Source organism: Lissotriton vulgaris, chromosome 2_1 (assembly GCF_964263255.1).
Source record: "Lissotriton vulgaris chromosome 2_1, aLisVul1.2, whole genome shotgun sequence".
In the NCBI taxonomy this organism is placed as follows: domain Eukaryota; kingdom Metazoa; phylum Chordata; class Amphibia; order Caudata; family Salamandridae; genus Lissotriton; species Lissotriton vulgaris.
Window position 1 is genome coordinate 1,718,942,021 of NC_141687.1, and position 23,239 is coordinate 1,718,965,259.

Sequence of the window (23,239 nt, forward strand, 5' to 3'; positions counted from 1 at the left end):
CGCCGTACTACTCAAAAATCCTCACGAGATGGGCAAAGGCTGGCGAGCGGTTCTTTGGAGCGGTCCAAGGCGCTAAAAATACACCCTGCTTCGTCATGACTTCAGGGGGGGGGGGGAAGGAAAACGGACACGAGCTATTTCTGAACAGACCAAGGAACCACGCCCCCAGCCCACCTCTCCCGGAGAGACACCTGTCCTGGGGAATGCTTACCGCAGCCCACCGAGAAAAGCAATAGACAGGGGGGGGGGGGGGGGAGGGGGGGGGGGATTTGGGGGTGGGAGGCAGAGGAAGCCGAGTTGGGCCGACGTAACCAATACATATGAACTGTGAGAACCCCTGTGGACGCAGACACCCCCAGTTAAATAACCGAGTGTGTGTTCATTATCGGGTTTGCCGGAGTACAAGCATCACAAACAACCCTTGTGCATCCGTCAGCGCTGCGAGGACTCACCCTGGCGCGTGGCGGCCCCAAGACAGAAGCCAAAAGTCTCGCGGGATTCTTAGGACCCTGCTGGTACTTCCATTGTAACCATGGCGTCATTTCGGATTTTATTGTCCAACTTACACACACATATTGCTCCAAAGTACAAGAAGTTTACAAAGTGTATGTCAGGAAAGGCGAGCAATCGCAGCCCTAAACAAAAAGCAATGACACTTTTTGTTGTCAATGGAAGCTTCAGTATCGATTAATTTTATTTACAAAAGCTGGTCTTGAGAAATTTTGTTGGATAACAAAAAAGTATACGCAATGCTAAGGTGCTGTAATGCTCCGTCCATTACCACCCCCTTTTGTACCGCTTTGTTCGCCATAAGTTGGCAGGGTATGCTCAGACGTGAGTCCCTTGCTCACTTTGCCTCTGGATTCAAGCAAGCCGGGCTGAAGATGGCTGCAATGCCAGAAACCGGTCCTCGGAAGCTTGTTTCCGGTCCAGGGAAGGCATGGCTTGGCAGTTCGGGCTGGACTGTTCCCATGAGGCACAGGGTCAGACTGATTTGCATATAGCCATGTCTGAACTGGGGTGGCAGAGTGGGCTAAAGAACGGTGATGGATTAAACCCAGATCTTTTGACTGGGTGTGAGTGTTTGATTGATTCAGATGCTCCGTCTATCACCACCCCCTTTTGTACCAAGGTGCTGTAATGAGCACACTTTCTTCGCCTCCTCACCTTCCTCCATGGTATTACCTAGCGCAGGGGGTTGGATTGGACCCTTCGCAACAAGGGTTGATACTGTTAAATCATACAAAAAAAAAAAAAAAACAACGGAGCCAATGAAGTGCAAAAAAAAAGTCATATGCTGCAAGCCAGCACCAGGAAAGCCCGCAGAGTATCTGTGCGCTTTACAAATCTCATGTGGCTGTCTTGTCTCCATTGATAACCATTATAGTTAGTATCTAGTTAGTATCTAGTTACTGTAGGAAATAGATTTCGGGGAGTTTGCTATTAACTTTGACACAGACATACATATACATAGCTCTCCCTCCTTTTTCTCTTTTTTTTTTACTCTCTCATATCAAACACATTATAAAGTGTTTTTATATCTCAACACTGAGAACATTTTGAAATATTTCAATGAGTCATTGACGGAAATCCTTTTACTGAAACAAATTTAAATATGAGCAACAAAACAAAATTGCAGTTGGGGCACTATTGCGGTCTTGATCTCACTGCTGCCTTAGACACCATCAGCCATCCCATGCTCATCTCCAGGCTCTCAGAAGATGGCCACAGTCTCGTTAGCCATAATAGCACTCCTAACTTAATGGGTAGAACCCAAATTATTCCATTGCCAGGGGGGAAGAACTTTTATAATTATGCCGATGACACACTACTAACCTTCAATCTCACTAACCGACCAGGCCCCAAAGTTCAGTCATTCAGCTATGGTGGACTGTCTATCTTTGACCCTTTGGTGAATGGCCTTTATTTTTATGAAAGGAGCGTCTGTTCACAGTATTGGTACGCACATCAATGCCAGTATAAAATAAAGAGAAAGGTTGCAAAAGCAGCAAAAATCCGATTTTGGCAACTGAAAACTCGAACGTCTTTATTAGAGTTTAGTGACAGCCAACTTTATTTGATGTAATCAATGTGTTAATTCAATCTAGATGAAACTATTGCAATGCAATGTCTTGCCTTCCCTGAAACTCGTAACACACCAACTCCAAATAGTGAAAAATGCTGCCACCACTAAGTCAAAACTTTCACAAATTCTGCTTATATTAAAACAAATTCATTGGTTACCCATTAAAAGCAAAGTCAACTTCAAAGCTATAGTAATAGAACCAGAGTCATCTATCAAAGATCCAAATGACTTATTTGCCAAGACCTTCAATTGCTATCCTCCTAATCACACACTTTGCTTAACTTCGCTGTGTCTAGTTGGTATCTCATTAAACTGCTCAGTCACCTACGGGTACACACCTTCTTAATCACCCCAGCTATGATCTGGGACACTCTTCCTCTCCGACTACGAGTAGAAACAAATCTGCTACAATTTAGGACACTGCTGAAAAAATTTCCATTCTAGCCTTTGCAGTTAGTTTAACAAGTTACTCTTTTGCAGCGCCATAATGCCTCAGTGACAGAGCACCCTATACAGATCCATTTGTAAACCATATGACAAAAACATCACAGGTTAGTGGCATCACAACACTGCACAAGCGTACGAAAAGGGAAAAAAATGTGCTGTGGGAGGTTGCAAAAGTGTGTGGAGTGGGCGTTCAGTCCAGGAAGGGGGGGGGGGTGGGGGGGGGGGGGGGGACTGACAGTACAGAGGATGCGAGGTGCTCACTGGAGGACTGTGGTTTGTTTAGACCACACTGGATCACCAGTTGTTCATGGATGAGGGGAGGGATTGGTGTATTGCTGGTGGTGAACTCTAAAGGGCAGGCTTTGATAAAATATGAATGGGATGAAGAGGACAACAAGGTCATTAGCGGTCACAACTGAGGCATCTTTCCACCCAGGCTAATCGAGTTTTTCAGCTTTTGGTGGCACCGATGTTCTCCATTGCTGCCCACAGTAGGTCTGAAGGAGAAACCTGGTCAGACAGCTCTAAGATCATACTGTATGATATAGGCTGTTCTGGAAGTAGAAGCTAGGAAAGGCACCTCAGTGTTTATGCTGAAGAGGGCAATATGGATTCATGCATGTAGCTCCCGAACAAACGGAGGGAAGAGACCATTCTTTAGTGGAAGAACTTAGGTGGTGTCCAGAAGTGTCTCAATGTGTTGCAACTGTGGACAACGGTAGATAGATAGACAGACAGACTATCTGTTGTGCTTATAATATAATTTATTTTGGAAAAATACGCACTTCATAGTCTTTTGTTAAAATTATAAATTACTTGTTTTTTTTTTTAAATACATCTAATATTGTTGCAAAGAAGCCAAATTTGGTTTGTTTGCGGCTGGTCTAACTGTTGAGATTAACAAACCTATAAAGTTAAATTCAGGGGGACTCAGCTACTCTTAATCTATACAATCCCTCTCATTTCTGTTTGTGGGTGCTGCCATGCCCAGTGGCAGGCCCACAAACTGCTTCTCACAGCTGATAAACCAAAGTATAGCATGCCTGGTAGCACATGCATGAATGCGCTTCGTAGGCTTTCAGGCGTTTTGCCACTGCATACCCCAACCAGACTTCCAATTTCAAAAGGGGCCTAACTGTCTTATGCGAGTGGTTGAGGGGTGAGACCTGTCAATGTGGAAGACTAAGGTTGGTTTGACCCTCTAAGAAGCTGCCATCAGCGCCACCACAGATTAGGCTTGAGTGCTACTGAGGCACATTGGGGAATGTTCTTGTGTGCCCGGCACTTATTGCCCAAAACTGAGATGAACTGCTCAGGCTGCGGCTTCTTCAGAAATTGTTGCACCTGCTTGAACCCCTGGTGCTGGATGAGGAGCGCTGGCTTTGGGAAGGGTGGGTGGTGCATTGGGTGACGAGGCTGCTTCACCCAGCTGTCCTCATTTTCTGGTGGGGTTGTTCGGTCACTGACGGAGAGGTGGTCCAGGTCTCTTCTAGCTTTGGAGATTACGATTCTCCATACTCACCATTGTGGGCAGCCGGTCGGTGTGCATGTAAATCAAGCACAACTTCTTGTGGGGAGGTGCCTGGCCGTACACAGTCCGCAACCCTCGAGGGGACCTCCAAGCCTTCCAAGGGGGGCCCTATCCAGCCAAAGACCAAAGAATATCTCCAAGACACAGGAGACTCTGGGGCCCTCATCTCAACCAGCAGGGGTGCTCCATAATTTTGGGTTATGCCACTGAGGAGGAGCCTTCGTAGACCGGTCAGACGAGGACGCCCTTATTTCTGAGGGTCATGCTTGGGTGTCCAGGAATATCTCTGGAACGCGTAGCGTGAACAGACCCAGGGACTCTGATGCAATCTCTTGCCCCTGTGATTAGGGAACGAGGAGGGTGGAGCCACGTACCCCTGGGTGCTCAACTAAAAGAGGTCTAGCTACGTCAATGGCGATGAGAACTTGGTTTGCACCAGGATCTTGAGTCCCTAAACCTACCCTACCTACGATGGCTCTTCTTAATGCTAAATTCCAATGTCTCCTATGGGTGTCTATTCCTCCGCAGTATTCCAGATAACACAGGTGTGATATTGTGCCCACAAAGCCCACAGACCGCTTGGTGCACCCCATGAAACTCTAGCCTGGAGACACGGGGTGTACAGTTCAGGTCCTGCAAATGGCTCATGCATAACACAACGGCCAATTTCACAAAAAAAATTACTGTGCGAGGATTTTTGTCAAGCATTGCCTAAGAAGCGCTTAGACCATTCCCCATCAAAAGCCACAATAAAAACCCCAAAAGCTTGTTAGGCTGTGGCTGAGGTCTTGTAAGGGGGTTAAACAGCCATAATGCACATGTGTTGCAGAGCCTCAAAGGGTGACCTGGACACCGTTGGAAACCCACTCTGTGCAGGGGTTTCCAGCTCACCTTGTGATTTCTTCTCGCCACCTGGTGACCGCGTGAAGAGAATATGGGACACAAGGTGGCACTGTGTGAGGTGGCTCTTGTCGCAAGCTCAGATCTGAAGCTCAGAAGCATAAACTATCTGAGCTGAAACTAGAAACAAAAAGATGTAAAACAGTAAAAAAAGAAGAAAAAACATTAAACCGCGAAAAAAGATTCCGGTCCACCCAGGTGTGGCCGAAACAAAGGGGGACTGACAAAGGGCGTCTGAACAAAGTTAATTCATTGTACAGATGGAATCGGTACGTCACCATTTTGATTATCCAGCTATTTAAAAACGTTACTGGGGGCGTGGCCAAGATGGCGGGGTGAGCGGACGCTTCCTCCCGTAGCTCCTCCGGCCCGGCTCAGCCCGAGCCCTGATCGCCGCGCTTCTCTCCCCCCGCGGCTGCACTGCGGGCGAGAGAACTGTGCCGGAATTTCTGGGGCACACTTTGATACCACTTTGACTTTCGTGGCCCCGGGGGAAGTCCCCGAAAAGTTTATCCGAAGATCGCTCCGAGGAGCGGAGCCTGGGTCGTCCCGAGGAGAAGAGCTTGGAGGCGGGGCATACGACGGCGCTGTCCGCTCGCCTCGGCTAGGCCGAGTGCTGAACAGCTGAAAGCCGTAGCTCCCGAGGGAGCCGAATCGACGGACTTCGCGGAGTGCCGGAGCTCCCTGACCGGTGCCCTGGTGGCGAACACCATTGATGGGCGACGGACCTCACCCCTGCACCGGCGACCCTCCCCCTGCCTTGGTCTTCGAGGGGTGACGCCTTGCGTACTCCGCGCCCGGAGTCGCTGGATGGCGGAGTTCGAGCTGTGCCCATGCCGGGCGAATTAACTAGTGGCGAAGGGAGCCGCCGGTTTCGCCCCTTCCGGACCTGTTGCTGTTTGAGGGTCGCCCATGGACTTGCTGGCCCGGGCTGCCTCCTTGGGGCCCACCCTCCCGCCATCTTGTCTTTGTGTAGCTGTGCCCAGTGGCCCTCGCCCGCACCCATTTCCCACGGAAGCCTCGATTTGTCCTGGCACCGACTCATCTGCTGCCCTCTCTGGGAATACGAGGCTGAAGGCCTCCACTTTGGACGTTGCTGCCTGCCCTGCTGGCCCGAGGGTCGTCTGGCCCAGGACCGGGCCGCCATTTTGTCGCCTGTGACGCACTACTCTTGTCCCCACCGAAGGCCTCACATTTGGTGCCCGCGAGCAGTGGCGCTCGTCTACAGCGACTGACCCTAGGCTTCACCGAGGGCCAAGATGGCTGGGAGACGTGGCGCGGCACGAGGAGATCGCACTTTGCCGGAAATGCTCGGCAGGTCCCAGCAACTACGCGACAGGACACAGCCGTCCCCGGGGGCCTCCCGGACATCAACGGACGCAGCCGTGGGCGAGCCACCGGTCACGAGGTCCTTCATGGAGGACTTATTCAGCTCCCTCAAGGAGGAATTTCAGACTCTTAAGACCGAGGTGGCCGGAGAGGTCCGGGAGGTGCGCAGGGAGGTCGAGGGCCTGGGCGAGAGGGTCGATGCTGTGGAGACGTCGGCCCAGCGCCGCGATGAAGAGATAACTCATCTCCAGCAGGACGTCCTCCGCCTCCGGGAGCAATGTGTTGAGCTCCAGGCCCATTCGGAGGACCTCGAGAACAGGTCCAGGCGGAATAACATTCGGGTGCGAGGTGTTCCGTCCGCGGATGAGGGTGGAGACCTGGTGGCCTATCTGCAGGACTTGTTCCGCGACGTCTTGGAGGAAGGAGCGGACTTCCCGATCCGCATTGACAGAGCGCACAGGGTGGGCCGCCAGCGTCAGTCGTCGGCTCCCCCGCCTGATATCCTAGCTTTCCTGCCGGATTTCCCCCTGAAAGAGCGCATCATGACGGAGGCCCGCAGGAAGCAGCCGCTGACCTTTCGTGAAAGACCTGTGGCGCTCTACCAGGACCTGTCCGCCATCACACTGCAGAAGCGCAGGTCTTTCCGCATCGCGACGGACTTTCTGCGGGAACATGAGACACCCTATTCCTGGGGCCACCCCTTCCGTCTTATCTTTCGATGGAACGGGGTGCTGCATCAGCTGCGCTCTTTGCAAGATGTCTGTGGAGTTCTGGGCCTTACTGCTACAGAGGAGGAGGGGGCTACACCTGCATGGCGGCGCCCCGAGCGGCGGGGCCGACGGAGGTCGAGGAGGCGCCCATCGTCAGCGCCGACGAGTCGTCCGGACTCGCCCACCATTAGAGCAGAAATGGCGGAGGCCCTGAGGAATGCGGCCAGGAACTTGCCTGAAGCTACTGGTGTGGCCCTAACGGCCTAACTTTTCTCCGGGGGGAGAGATTCTTAGCTTTAACGGTACTGAGCTGGGGCTGGGGGGGGGGGGGGGGGGGGTGTGTGGCTGGACGTCCACTTGACTTTTTTCTACAGACTCGCCCATTTGGGCTAGACTGAGACTATGGGGTGTTTTCTGTTTTTTCTTATTTTGGTTGGTTGCCATGGGTTGGTTCTGGGGGGGTTTTACTGTTGGTTTGGTGTGGGGGGGGTCCCGTCCGAAGTGGTCCGAACATGTGCGATGTTGCCTCTGGCCTCCCCTGCGCCCCTGCCCCGCGCGCCCCCTCCGCTGATCCCTTGCCCACTGCATAGCGTGTTGTTTCCCTGGAGGCGATGCCGCCCCTGAAGGTAGTGACCCTTAATGTTAAGGGTCTGAATAACCCCGTGAAGCGTAGGGCGATCCTTTCCCTGTTGGAGGGGTCGCAGGCGGATATTTGCCTCCTGCAGGAGACCCATTTGCTTTCCAAAGATTGCCATAGGCTGCGCTCTGCCAAGTTCCCTACGCAACTCTTTTCCTCTGCTGCGACTAAGACTGCTGGGGTGGCCATTCTTTTAGCCAGCTCCTTCAGGGGGGAGGTGTTGCATAAACAGGCTGAGCAGAAAGGGAGGCTTCTGGTGTATCGCATGCGTTTGGGAGGTGTCACCTTTACGGTTGGTTCCGCGTACAGCCCGAATGACCACCAGGATCGCTTCCTGGAATCAGTGTTGGTGGACGTTACTGCCTCGCCCGATCGCCATATCATCTTGGGGGGAGACCTGAATATGGTCTTCGACTCCACCCTGGATAGGTCTGCCCAACGCTTTCCGCAGACAGGGGAGCTCTCTAGGGCGGTGCAGGACCAGCTTGCGGAACTGGATCTGCATGACCTCTGGCGCGTCCTGCACCCCACCGATAGGGACCACTCCTATTTCTCCCACGCGCACCGCACGTATTCACGGTTGGTGAGTGGACCGCTTCGCTCGGCCGCCACGGCAGCGGACATCGGGGTTTTGTCCTTGTCCGACCACGCACCGGTTTCCGGAATCTTTGCTTGGCCGGCGGCCCCCCCCTCTAGGGGGATGTGGCGGCTCCGGGACACGCTTCTCCATAAGAAATCGGTCGTAAAGCGAGTGGAGGAGGTCATCCAGGACTACCTGACCCACAATAACAACTCTGCCACGTCCTTGGCGACGCAGTGGGCGGCTTTGAAAGCGGTCGTCAGAGGGGAGTTTATCTCCATTTCCTCGGCGGAAAACAGGGAACGCCAACGCAAGAGGGAGGAACTGACAGCGCAGGTTCGGGAGCTCGAGCAGGTTCACCGCCGGACGGGAGCTCCTCGTGTCTGGAAGCAACTGAAGGCGGCTCGGAAACTCCTCTCCGCGTTGGATCTAGACCGGGCGGAGTATGCTGCGCTGCGCCTGAAGCATGCCTTTTACACCGGCGGAGACAGGTGCGGTAAACTCCTAGCCCATAGGCTCAGGGCTGCGCAGCAGCGCAATGTGGTGAAGGAGCTGGTGGGAATGAACGGGATCCCGGTTTCCGGTGACGCGGAGGTGGCAGATACCTTTCGTTCCTTTTACGAAGCACTGTACGCGGCGGAGCCTTCCCCACCGGGAGAGGCTGAGGCCTATTTGGAGTCCGTGACCCTTCCGGCCCTGGACTCCTCCCAAGCGGACCACCTGGAGAGGGACATCCACGTGGAGGAGGTCATCTCCGCGATTGCACGACTAAAGCACGGCAAAGCCCCGGGTCCGGATGGTTATACGGCCTTGTTTTACAAAACCTTCTGTCCCACTGTCGCGCCTCTACTGGCTCGCTTGTTCAACTCCTTCTCCGAGCCGGGAGCTATCCCGCCGGACCTTCTCTCAGCGACGGTATCGGTTATCCCCAAGCCGGGGAAGGACCGGACCCTGTGCGGCTCGTACCGGCCCATCTCGCTCCTTAATGTGGACCTCAAGCTTTACACCGGGATCTTGGCGGCCAGATTGGGTTTACATTTACCAGGTCTGGTGGAGGCAGACCAGGCCGGTTTTGTACCCGGTAGACAGACGGTCGATAACACAAAGAGGGTGACGCACGTGCTGGAAAAGGCCTCACGCGTTCCGGGGGAGCGGATGCTGCTATCAATCGACGCGGAGAAGGCCTTTGATAGGGTTCATTGGCCATATCTCGAGCTGGTCCTTGGGAAACTGGGGATCGGCGAGAAGTTCCGCACTATGGTCTTTAACTGCTACAGGAGACCATCAGCGTCAGTGCGTGTCAATGGACACAGCTCCAATTGCTTTGCCATTGAGCGCGGCACGAGACAGGGTTGCCCCCTCTCGCCGCTCCTCTTTGCCCTCTATATGGAGCCGTTTGCACAGAGGATTCGTGATAATCCGGACGCTATTGGGGTGAAGATGGGGCAATACACGCACACTATCAGCCTATACGCGGACGATGTCTTGTTGACCCTGGACGACCCCAAGCGGTCGCTCCCTGCCTGCGTCCAGGAACTGGACGCCTTCGGCCGTGTGGCGGGTTTTAAAATGAACATGACTAAGTCGGCTGCCCTAGACGTGTCGCTCTCTGCTTCCACCAGGCGAGACCTTCAGAGTCTCTTTCCTCTGCAGTGGTCCTCCTCCACGGTGCCTTACCTAGGCATTTTGCTTGCCCCCTCCCTGCCTGCCATGGTTACAGCTAATTACTCCTCTCTGGGCAAAAAGATCAAAGAGGAACTCGGCCGATGGAACAAGGGCCTACTCTCGTGGCTGGGCCGTATCGCGGCGGTGAAGATGACGATACTGCCTCAGATCCTATATCTCTTCCGCGCTCTGCCCCTCCAGCCCCCTGTGGGTTGGATACGGCAGGCGCAGGCGGACATATCCCGCTTTGTGTGGCAGGGCTGTAAGCCTCGGATGAAGCGGGTCCTCTCCATGCTGGCCCCGGAGGCGGGGGGTCTCGGAGTCCCGGACCTCCGGAGATACTTTCAGGCGGCACAGCTTCGGTATCTGGTGGAGTGGAGCCGGTGGGAATCGGATAAACACTGGCTCTTTCAGGACCAGGCAGTCGCAGGCCGTACCCTCCAGGAGGTCCCGTTCCTGCGGCGCGCTCACCGCCCGCCTAATCTCTACGCCTCTTTTATCACCCGAGTCCCGCTGAGAGTGTGGGACGCGGTGTGTGAGCTGCGTGAGCTCACGACCTTTCCATCGCCGTTCACTCCCATCGCTGGCAATCCGGACTTTACCCCGGGTTTGGAGCCGGGAGCTTTTTCCCACTGGGTGAGCGCGGGCTGCAGGGCGCTTTTCCAGATCTACGGGCCGGAGGGCGTGCTCCCCTTTCAGCAGCTCCGCCAGGAGTTTGGCCTGATGGAGGGGGACAGGCTGCGTTACATGCAGGTCCGCCACTGGGCTCTTCAACCCCCAGTGCGTGACGTCGCTGCCCGTTCAATTACGCCCTACGAGCGATGGCTGGTAACCCGGACCTCGGACGCCAAGCTCATCACTGATTTGTATAAATTTCTCCAACCCCCGCCGTTTCATTACCATAACCCAGGGAGGGAGCGCTGGCACAGGGAACTGGGCAGGACCCTGAGTCACAAGGAGTGGGACAGGATTGCGTATCGGGCGAGGCACTCTGCGTACCATACTGGGCTGACGGAAACCTTCACTAAAGTGTCCACCTATTGGTACTACACCCCGGAGCGGCTCTATGAGATGCGCAAAATAGGCGATAAAGGTTGCTGGCGAGGCTGCGGACAGGTGGGCACCCTCACGCACATTCTCTGGGAGTGCCCGGTGCTGTCGGCCTACCGGAAGGAAGTCTTAGATGAGGTGGATAGACATTTTGAGATCGAGCTTCCGCGCTTCCCCGCGTATGTCTTGCTAGGCCTCCCCAATGATTTGATGTACCCGCTGAAATCCCGCAGGGGCAGGCAGATTGCGATTGCGCTAGGTTCAGCCGTTCAGAACATACTGATACTCTGGCGCACCCCTACTGCCCCCTCTATCACTGGTTGGCTGCATAGACTCTGGCAGGTATTGGGCATGGAGAAGATGTCGCTAACGGTGGCTGGGAATGTCGACCAGTTCGAGGAGCTCTGGCACCCCTTTTTGGCATTGCTGTCCACAGAATTCCACGAGCTCACGTGTCCACGGTATTTGCGCCTCCTTAGGCTGACACCGCCGGCAGCTGCGGCGGAGTGAATGTGCGGATTGAGGGCCGGGGGTTGGGGGCGGGAAGAGGGGTTATATGCTTCTAATTGCTGCCTTTCGGACGGGGATGTTGGGGTATTGTTTTCTTTCTTTTCTTCCTTTACTCTCCTTTCTTCTTCCTTTCTGGGGTTGGGGGGTTGGTGGTACGGTATACTTCTCCTTTACTGTGTTGCGGGGTGTTATTCCGGTTTGGCCTTGCTTAGGGAGTGGGGGTCAACAGGGGGGTTGTTCACAATGCCTTATTGCCTTTTGTATTTGCTCAGTTACCCTCTGGGGCTTCCTGCCTCCCTGTTTTTCTTCTGACTCGCTGCAACGTTCCGCTTCTTGTATTGTATGTATGCTTGACCTCCTGCTCCCCTCCCCCTGTTTCTGTGCCTTAATAAAATACTTTAAACCTAAAAACGTTACTGGATCCCGCCACTAGGTGGCGTGGTACGCACACGTTGAGAATGACCGTCAACCACTGAAGAATACGGGTTTCTTTCCGAAGATATTTTGCAATTCTTCAATGTCATAGCTGTACTAACCGGCAGTTGCAACATGCACTTTCTACTCTGGCCACTCTACTACAACCCACATTTTCCAGGGACCGCTCTTGAAATAGGTTCAAAACCACAATGGCGACTCGTACATCCTTCCAACTAGCTAGCACATGACCTCAAAGGAGACGGGCACAGCATCCCCGACTTCAGTGCTCACAAACAGAATCGTTGCAGTAAACGCATAGTCTTGGACTGGAGAGAGGCGCGCCAAAACAACAAGTGGCGAAACGCCCAGAGCTGCTGACTTTGGAGCTGGGTAATCAAGTTCGAGACTCGGCGTCGGCTCAACATCCTGTGATTCTGGGCAAATCACGAAATCTCCTCCTGCCCACTACACTACATCAATGTGTTCTTGTGTAATGTAACAGGTGCTCATGTAAAGTGCTCCAATAGCTTCGGGTTGAGTCCGCGCTGCATAAAACTGCAAAAAAAAAAAAAAAAAGGATTAATTTATAAGATGTTTCCTAAATACCGGCCAGCCATTCCCTCAGGAACATGTAGATGGAGAACGCATGGCCTTTCCAGTCCTCTACCGGGGAAACCACCTTGACTCCCAGATGTGGTAGGGAAGGTTTGAAAAAGGCACGTGCACTCTTCCTCCAAATGAGAGCGGGCACGCAGATCTGATGACGTAGAAGACTGTCCGCATTTGTCTCTTGAAAACACAAAGTGTGCAAATACCGGCGGCGCACAAGGAAGAGTAAATGAAGGTCTATGGCGATTTGAAGAGCACCAGGCAAATAAAAGTTCGAGGATGCAGAACTCCTGCGGACCAGGAGTGCGTCAAGCCATGTCATGCAAAGAGAAGGTGTAGGGGAGGCAGTGTGTGAGGAGAGCAGGCTTGTCAGAAGTGTTTGAAAGGCTCGGATAAAACATTTAAAAAAAGCTATATCTCTGGTCCCATTACGTTCATTTATGCCAAGTGGCACGAACACGTGATGCAAAGTAGAATTTAAAAAATGTCATCCCGAGAAACAGCACGTTTGCCCAGTATTTAATACAAAATCAGGTCCATTTAGTGACATTTCTGTTAGCTGCTTCATATTTGGACTTAAAAGGAAAATAGCAGGCTTGCATTATTAATCTATAAATAGATTTTAAAATAGGATAGCACACACTGCAAAAAAGCAGTCCCATGTGGCCCTCTCAACATGTGACAGCCATGAGTGTAGACCAGAGTTCGAGGCGGGATCGTGGACAGGAAGTAAAAGCAGCTCACAAAGTAGAAGGAAAGGCCAGAAAATGAAAAGTGGCAATAGTGCACAGGCATGGGACCGCAACAAGGCCTGCGGAAATTGAGAGATACCAATACACCCTCCCAGACCCGAATTACAGGCCGATCTTCTACAGAAATAGGCAAAGAAATTACCCGGGACTTTCAGATTGTGCGTTTGAGAAAAAGCTATTCTAATACTATATTTATTAGACCATAAGATAGTATTAAAACATTTGATTACCATCACACAATGTCCATACTTTTACATAAAATGCAAATTTGATGGAGGAAAACATCTACACATTGGAATCGCCTGTCCACATTGTTGAAATCATGTCTAGCCACCACGCCGGCCCTTAGAGCACAGGCGAATTGACTAGAGACCCCAAGTGCTAGCCACCGGGTCCCCAGATATAATCTTTACAAGGTGAACTCCCTGCTACCTCTGAAGGAGAGGGGCCAAAGACCAGCAGCAAGTCAGCTGAGCCCCTTAAACATCCATGCCAAAGCAACCCAGCCAGACAGCCCACCCGGCACCCACAGAAGCTAGGCTAGACCTGGGCAACCGGGATGGATCTTGGTTCCCTGGCGCAAGCTCCAACTCCCCAAAATCCCCAGGGAAGTTGCCTAGAGTACCCAGCGAGCCAAGGACAATTGCTGTAGCGTGAAAGAAGCTTGTGTGCAGGGCAGCAGGTCGCGTCGCCGGTCAGCAGGCGTACAGCTGATCCAGGAAGTGAGGTGGGATTCTCAAACAACTCGCAGCTTAAATGCTCCAGTCTGATGCCCAGGCGACCCTACTGACCCCTGGCAGCCAATGGACGCCAAGCACTGTTTACCAGGCAGTATGAGAAGGTGTGAAAAAAAAAAACACCAAATGGCAAAGGCCGGGAGTGCCCCTCCCCTGGGACAGGTGTCCCACATGTGGTTGGGGCCAGCCATTAGGGCATTGCTCCTTTAGTCAGTAGTGTAAGGCTATACACTTCTCAGCTTTTAGTAGCATAATACTCGCAGCTGCTTGCAGTGTCCGCAAAGAGGCCAATGTTGGAAGGGCCATGGAGTGTGGACTCCCCTTTCATGCTCACAAGCAGGTGTAACATACAACACTATGGTGCCCACAATGCAATTATGGCCGATTGAAAAGGTGATCAAAGTTGCAATACATTTTCACAATATGTTTAACAGGACAATGAACAGTTTTAAGCCAATATGATTCAAATTGTCAATAAGTCTCTAAACAGTAAATGAAGAATGCATATATGGAAATAATCGAATCTTGGTAAAAGGTGCAATATTCAAAACAGTTAAACGATCAGTAACAGCGGATATAAACACATTTTTCCATACACATGTTGTTCACGTTTTTGTAAACAGTTGTATAGTGTATTTGTTGACCTCAGTAGGGGTCTGAATCAAATAAAAATGGATTGGTTGTAAACAGTCATTTCATTGGATGCATTACATCCGGGCTTCAGGTTTATCAAGGAAAATATCATGTCAGTCAACGTAAATTAACAACTTGGGATAGTTAACCAGTATTGAAAGGCCAGACCTCCTAAACATAAAAACATCTCTGCAGTGTGTGACTTAACCCAACGCGATATCATACAAGCCATTGCTACAGAGGTGCCTGCATCAGTCTATACGGGTGGTAGCCAAGTTTTCAAAAGGATGATGCATAAAGCCTTGAATTGAAATATTGCCATAAATAAAGGGAGCAACCCTCCCAACGTTCTGTGCCAGACAGTGGTCGGAATGCATTTTAAAAAGTATGGGAACTATGATGCTGCATGCAATGAGGTCGGTGACTGTGTGGGCAAGGTCAAAGGTGTGGCAAAAAAGAAAATATTTTGTAATTTTTTTTGGTATTTCACCTTTAAGTAACTACATATAAAATAATGCAAAGCTTAAATGAAAAAATACAAGTTAGGCCAATCTGTAGGAAATGCACATTATGAAATGTCTATTAGATGCTGTACGTCAGAGGTCTGTACGTGTGTGACCAGAGAGCCAAAGAACTGACATTTGGTTGGTGCAATAGAGACTAGTGAGTTTTGCCCCAGCCTGTGACAGAAAGTACTGTGAACATGCGAGTCATCATCTTAAACTTGAATTACACACAGTATAGCTGGGCTGAAGAAAAATGCGCAAAAAGATTCAAGATAAAAAAGCACTTTCAACATATAGATTTTAGAAACACTCAGACTGTACGTAGTGCCATTTTTTTGTAACTGTTCATTAAAAGCACACACTTCACAGCTCAGTTGGTAACTTCCTTGCAATACCACTCAAAAATAAATTTGTGTCATCAGGAAGCTTCAAATGATTCTATCAATTAAAGCCAATACCGGCTACAAAGCACCATGTACATGTGCAGATCAACCAGTAGCTCACACGTACATTGCTTTCAGGCAAGCAGGCAGCCTGGCACGGAGAGCTGGGTTATTGTTTGGTTTTTTTTTGTCTCTACCTTGGGATAACAGGACATGGGACCGACTTCCTGCCTCGCACTCCAGCTGAAACATTTCAAGTGTCGGAATGATGGTTTTCGTTTCACAAAAGTAGGGGGAACTTTTTTTCTATAAAAAAAATGTATGGGCACATCGTGCCCCTCTGACCCCACCCACTTTGACATCTGGTGCCAGGCAACACATCCTGCCCCACCTATGCTCGAGTAGTAGGGTGTGCGGATGTCATTGGGGCACATCCGGGCACTTCACATAGGGGTTCAGTTTTGTACGAAAATTGCTCTATAGGGAGTGAGGTTTTCACGTTTGTTTGGGGGCATCCGTGAGGAGGGAGGAAAAAGGTAAGGTTTTCAGTCTGCTGGCATGGTGGTGAGCCACTGAGACAGAGAGTAACTTTTCCACCTCTTAATTCACGCTGTGGCGCAATACTCGCGGCAGGCCATCTCCAAACCACAGCAGACAAAACGGTCAATATGTACTTTCTACTTTGCTGCACCAAGAAAAACAAGCATTGACCAAGTCAGTAGGTTTGGCTTTCATGTGGCAAAACATGAAAAAAAATTCTTGCACAACTAATGGGATGATACAGCTTTTCATAACATTTCTAATGACACGTCTATTTGACATGCAGTATATAATAATTATCAGATTATAAATCCCATATTACTAACCATTAAGGGGATAGTTTTAAAATGCCAAAAACCATGAGATTTTCATACGCTACTTCGATGCTTATCAGAAGTGCTGTATAAAACTGGAACATATTGTTAATACCTTCATCAAAAGAGACAATTTTTATAATAGTCCAATCCCAGGTTGCAAACTACACAAGGAGAGAATAAGAAAGGACTCCCTTTAAAATAAAAAATCTCAAGGTGAAAAAAATGAGGCAGGGGAGATAGTAAAACGCGACGCAGGGCAGGGCCAGGTGGCATGGCGGGAAGAGACCGATAAAGACTTCCGCACAAACTTCAGAAAAAGCATGACCTCTTTCAGCATCCTGTGCGCAAGGGACTCTGTGGCCTTCACAGCTGCGACCCTGAAGCCCTTGCGCGTCAACACTGCAAAAGCCCAGAGGAAAGGGTCAGGAGAAGGCAGGCCAAGGCACAAAATGGCGCCAGTCTACAACAGTGGTTACACCACAGGGGCGGGACTGCATTGCCTCGGAGACAAAGTTTCTCCTCAATCTGTTTTTACAACCCTTCAAGGTTGGAGTTCATTTGGTAACTGGGAGAGGATGTGGTATGACAGCTAGATTGCAGTCTTTGGTGCTGGAAACCAAGATTCGAGCCTCGGGGTTGTGTCCACATTCTGGGCAAATCACAATCTCCTTGTGCCTGAATGTGTCCTTGTGTAATGTAACGGGTGCTCATGTAAAGCGCTCCAATACCTTTGGGTAGAGCTTGTGCTATATAACTCTGCATTTAAATAAAAAAAAGTTTTAAAAATCTGTTACACAGAGCCGGACTGGCCGTAGCAGGCACCGGGCAATCCCCCGGTGCGCCGCACAGGTGGGGGCCGGGTTTGGGTCCCTGGGGGCCGTTTTTGTTGCAGGGCTGTTTTTGCAGAAAAGCGTCCCTGTAACAAAATCGGCAAAAAAGCGGCCATGTCAATAAACTCGGCAGCACCCACAACCCCCCCCCCCCCCCAACTCCCCCCCCCCCTCCCCCCTCCCCAAGGGGGCCGGGGTGGGCGAGCACTTTGCCAGGGTCGGTTTTGGTTCCCAGTCCGGCCATGGTTATACAGGTCTTTAAATAGGACGAAAAACACTGGGCCCCTCCCCACAAAGTGCAATTAAGTGCGTGGCTTAAACAAGCAAGCTAAAAATCTGTGTTTAACACAGTGTGCCGCCCAACTGTTCTTTTTTCCAGGCTCATTCTGTTATTGCATCCAAATATATAATGCAACGGGCATTACACCTAACAAACCAGGACTATTAGCTTTATCAATGGTTGTTAGCACAAGATAAAAAATAAAAAAAATGACTGTCGTATAAAATATTGAAAATATTTCAAGTCTGAAATGAAGAAATAGTGAAATAACCATCACCAGTCTCTTTTCAGTTTCAAAGGTCGTTGAACGGTGGGACTGCTGACGAGTTAAGACTTTTTTTTTCACTCAGAGGGTGAGGGAAAACATGGTGAGCACTATAGGGATCTGTCTCTGCACCTGGTTTTTAGATCTGGCTATTCTGAGCACCGACAGGTCCCGGCCCACTTAAAAATGCAATTATGGCCCGGCTGCACTGGCTGAGTATGGGGCGGATTTAGAATGTTTTCTGTACTTTATAGACTTGTAGACAAGTACGGTACTGTCCTGTCAGGATGAAGAGGAGACCATGTGCTGGCGGGAGGGTGGACGGAGGGAGGGAAGTGGAGAATGGTTACATGTGACATGCCTGTTTTGTTTATGCACCATAAAAATGCAAATACAGATATTTTTTAAAGTTGCAGTTATGGATCAAATTCTTTGAAATATTTTTTCATTTTAAATTGGCTAAAATAATCCACCACCTCACCGTTCAAAACAGTGTTGTTGTGAAAACGTTTTGCAAGTTGCAACATAGTTCTCTGCCCCCCCCACCCCCACGTTCCAGCCATATGACTTTTCTTTAACCCGATTTTCGGTCATCAAACATTCTGGAGCCGCTGAAGGCGGAATCTTGCTGGGTCAAAACAAAAAAAATACACCCCTCGTACAAAGTGCATTCCTTCAGTCTCAAATATGCTGGACAAAATGCATTCCAATGCACCAGTGTAGAACCGGACAGGCCTCAATGTAAAGCGCCGCCTACAAACAACCCCTCTCTGGGGCAACCAGAGGGGCTGCCGAGCACGAAGGAAAAGTCACTAACTGTAGAATGAGGAGGTCTCACCTATTCAGCTATCAAAGGCCCCTCCTATTGTCCTTCTGAGGTGCATTACTGTCAACCCCAACTTTTGTACAGCTGTGTACTCGCACTTTTTCTCTATTGATATGGGGTCTCGTAGAAACTGAGTTAGAAGCAACCCTAGGGGCGAGAACATGAAGCCAAGATGTTGGTTTTCTTACGTCTTTACTTTAGAAGATTAGGGGCAGAAGGTACCAGAGTGCCTATAACAAGGTGTTTTCTTACACTGGGTAATTAATCCAGAATGGTGGAGCAGGTATGAGAAAGTGTGCCTACCCCATCAGTAGATTTCATTTTACTGCCCTCAGCTAGAGTAGTGCACTCTAGAGTCCCCTAAGCCGAAAAGGGAGCTGTGAGCTATCCTACCTTCCTCCACCAAGAAGATAGTGCCAAGCGTGTTCTTTTCTACTCAGAGTAGTACAATTCAGTCTACACAAGGTGGCTGCGCTGTCCACTTTACTGTCCTCCACCGAGCAGGGCAGTAGGAGTCATGATACGCTCCTCCGTATGCATCAGTGTTGTAACCAAGTCTTCCCCCACACCCCCGCCCAAGCGGTCATTATAGGGTAAACCACCCACCATCCTCTGCTAAAGAGAGCTGTCGGCGCCATCTTAGCTGCCCCCGAGAACAAAAGCGGTTCTGTAGTTTTGGTGCCTTCTTCTGAACCAACGGGAGTAGGGTAAACGCTCACAGGGAGGCCCTGCTACCCTTTCTCTATTCCAGAGAGAGTAGTGGAAGCCACACAGCCACACTACTCCTCCGTCCATGCCTCCAGTCCTGGACCAGGGTGCTGCGATCTCACTTACACACAGACCATGGCATCTCATTTTCCTAAGTAAATGGCCAGCATGGCGTCATACAAAGGGGGAACAACTCCTGTCTTTGTCAGTTTATCGCTCATAAACACCTATCTGTGTGTGCACAGGCAGAGCCGTGTGTGCCTGCACAAGTATGAAAATAGCAAGCGGTACTACCGGCCAGGATTGACCAGTAGTAATGCTTTATGTGGATCCAAGTACTAAAATAGTAAAGGTGCTGCGGGTCAGGACTGAGACACCTTGGCTGTGCCATGGGAGTGCTCCAGCACTAAAATAACCAAGAGCGCTGCGGGTCAGAGTTGTGCTGCGCTGATGGATTACTGTGCCTTGGACACAGAGCTAAGAACACGGGGTCTTGCAGGTCCGCGTCAAGGGCCTTCGACAGTACTAGATCTACCTTTCCCATCTAGCACATTAAATGTATGTATTTATGCTTTTTTCCCTACTGGATACCACAAGCCACGCAGCAGCGCTAGGAGACACCCAGACTATATTGCCAACCATTTCTTGGCAAACTCTGTAATTAAAAAAGTCTGAGTGAGGGGGGGTCCCAGGTATTTACTGGTGGCTCACATGGTGGTAAGTCAATCGGTGCATCTCTCTCTCCATACCAGCCCACCTCCAAATCAAGGGAACTCCCCCACCCAGAAACACACTAGTTAGAAGTGGGCAACAGGTGATCTCCTTTTCAATGTTGAATTATTTATCCTTTATATAATCTCCTGTTGATATGACCATTTGGTTACAGTCTCGTCTGAGTATATCCTAAAGCTCTTCATATCTCTCTGCATATGCGACCAGCCATTACTTTACTCTTCCCGCCCTGAGCAGATCTGCGGCCCTTGCTGAAGCAGTGGTCTTGCAGTAACCTAGCAGAAGACAGACTGCTTGCCCGATTCTAGTGTATTTTAAAAGTACCCGATATAGGGCTCTCTCACCTGCAAAGAATGTTGTTTCTTTCAACAAGTTTGCATCCTCAGATGGAATGCTATTTCAAAGGACCTTCACAACATTGCCCCCAAAAAAATACATGCATGAAAAACTGACCCAAACTTAAAACTTCCAATTTTCCACTTTCTCTCAAACGACTCCTTAGTTTCCATCCGCTGCATTGCTCCTTTATTTGAGCAATGGCTACTCTAAGTCACACGTGTGTATATTGAATTTCTGCAAATTACTCGCACCTCATTTTCCCTTTAAGATCACATCCCCTTCTTACAAAGTCAGACCCCCTGCCACCTAACAATGTGTATATGTATATATGTATATATATATATATATATATATATATATATATATATATATATATATATATATATATATATATATCTCCTCCATCTCGCCCATTAACCCCATGAACTCGCATACACCCCAATACATGATCCCACCTCCCTACTATTAACTACTGCAAACCACACTGAGAATTTGGAGTAAATGCTTGGAGTGCGTTCATTTAAAGCATAGGGCTGATCCCATCAAGCAACAATCAATAAAGAAACCACTAACCTTGTGTTTCCAGAACACGGTGCTGCATGTCCTAAAGCGCTACAGTGCTACGTGAAAGATAGTAAGCACTATATAAATGCAAATACAATACATATGGATGTACAAAGGGCTATGGAGGCGTCGAAGGGTGTTGCCTGGAAGGGGGGGTGGGGGTGAGGCAGGGGGGGCGGTGACGCAGACTCACCTTTCCTCCTCGTTAGCCTCCTGCTCACTGGGTCTCTCCTCACTGTCGCCCATCTTCTGCTCGGGCGCCTTGGGGGCACCTTCGTGGCTCTAGCTCGCGGGGGCTGTTGCAATGGCAGGGCGGTGCCTGGCAGGGCTCAGCCGTCGCGCGCTCGCTGGGGTCCTCGCGCCAAAAAGAGAAGTGCTCTGGCCCAACAGCGGATGCTGCGGTGTGGCTCGCGCGAGGTTCCTTTTCCTCTTTGCCTCTGCACCTGATTGCATTGTCTTTTGTTGCCGTGGAAATAAAACCACCACCGCCCAGGCAACCTACATCATGTTTTTTGTCCCCATCAGTTCCCTTTTATTGTACGTGGAAACTATCCCCAACTCAAACTTAACGACATACAAACGGGGCTTTCTGTCGATAAAAGCTAATTACTTTTCCCAAGATTCTGGAGGAGTCGAGCTGACGAAAAATATATTTAAATGTCGAACATCAGATCACAAGAAAGGTTACCCAGACAGAGCAGCTTTAGCTCTGCTCAGCCTCACCCAAAGGCCGTCACATACTCACCCGCCATCACCCACACAGGCTCGGCAGGAAGAGACTCAGATAACATGAATTTACAGCACGGTCCCTTTCAAAAACTTCTTGAAGCAATATCCGAGTGTTTCCTTCTCGCCTTCCCAAGGCCTCGCATGGTACAAATGAAGCAACCATCGGCAAAGCCCATAGGTCTCACCTTTCAGTGGCGTCGCTCGACATTTGGCTTTGCCAATGAGGTTTCACGTCAGCCAAAATAGGTTTGTACTCATCAATATAAAAAGTAAAAATATTTTTGGGCCTTCCAAAGCGCACTTTGCCGCAGTAGTAGCCCCTGGTACTGAAGGGAACTACTTTATGTGAACTGGGTTGACCCGTTGCCACATAGTGAGCAAAAGAAAAATGGGAAGAGCACACCAGGGGGATGACCAATTCGGGCTGAGAGCCCTCACAAGTATTCTACATACAATGTCAGTAAAATCAAAAGGTCTTGGCCAACCCCAAAACGAAAAGGAAGCAATCAAATAGACAAATGCGCATTAAAGTGTAAGGAGGGGCGCAGTAGCAAAATCGATGATGCCAGGCCCTGCAGAAAAGGAAAAAAAAATAAACAAATGCATACAAATGGAAAGGATGGGGGAAAACAAATTAATATGGTTGGGAGGTTAGGGGGAGAAACCTATACCACAGCGGTAGGGAGAGAACAGGGAGAACCGTGGAGCGTATGGGGAGTGGTGGTTGACAAAAAAAAGCCAAAAAAAAGCATTTGCAATGGAATAGGTCTCGCATTAAGAAAGTTTGAGCTGTTGGTATTGTAAATGACATTTTTTATTTATGTTTTGTTTTTGAAAATAGCTAAATTAATAGCTTCGTCATTTACAATGGCAATAGTTATAACTTTCGCAAATGTGACACCTATAGCATTTGTAATGCAATCTGTGTTGTATTTAAGTGACTTGCATGTATTGACATTACAAATAATGGCTTTTATTTTTTTTAAATAATACTTAAATTAAAGGTATTGGAATTTATAATGGCAATAGCTTAAACTTTTGTAAATAACTTTTGTGAAGATTATGTTCAGTGTATTTTATTGTGACGAAAATCCAAGAACAGAAGTGAATATTAACATTTTTGTTACATAAAGCTTGAAACATTGAGAGAACATATTTGAACCAGTTGTTGAATGGGTGCACAGATTGATGCTGTGGTGGCGCTGAGTGATGTGATGGCGAACGAGTGATGCTGTGGCGTTCAGTGATGCTGTGGTAGCCCACAGTGATGTTCTGGTGCCCCTGAGTGATGCTGTGGTGGTGCTGAGTGATGCTGTATGATATGCTATGTTTTGTTTTGCTATGCTATGTTTTGCTATCCTATGTTTTGTTTTGCTATGCTATGTTTTGCTATCCTATGTTTTGTTTTGCTATGCTATGTTTTGCTATCCTATGTTTTGTTTTGCTATGCTATGTTTTGCTATCCTATGTTTTGATTTGTTTTGCTATCCTATGTTTTGATTTGTTATGCTATGCTATGTTTTGCTATGCTATGTTTTGTTGTGTTTTATTATGCTATGCTATGTTTTGTTGTGTTTTATTATGCTATGCTATGTTTTGTTGTGTTTTATTATGCTATGCTATGTTT

At 49.5% G+C, this 23,239-nt stretch overlaps 1 protein-coding gene across 1 annotated transcript in view; it reads right to left on the reverse strand.

Annotated features, from left to right (window-relative positions):
* LSP1 (lymphocyte specific protein 1) overlaps positions 1–21,316 on the reverse strand; it is a 277,490-nt gene extending 256,174 nt beyond the window's left edge. Inside the window, exon 1 of the mRNA XM_086957714.1 lies at positions 21,077–21,316. Coding sequence (XP_086813840.1) covers positions 21,077–21,129 — 53 coding nt within the window. The 5' untranslated portion in view covers positions 21,130–21,316. The remainder of the gene's footprint in view (positions 1–21,076) is intronic.
* Between the last annotated feature and the right edge of the window lie 1,923 nt (positions 21,317–23,239).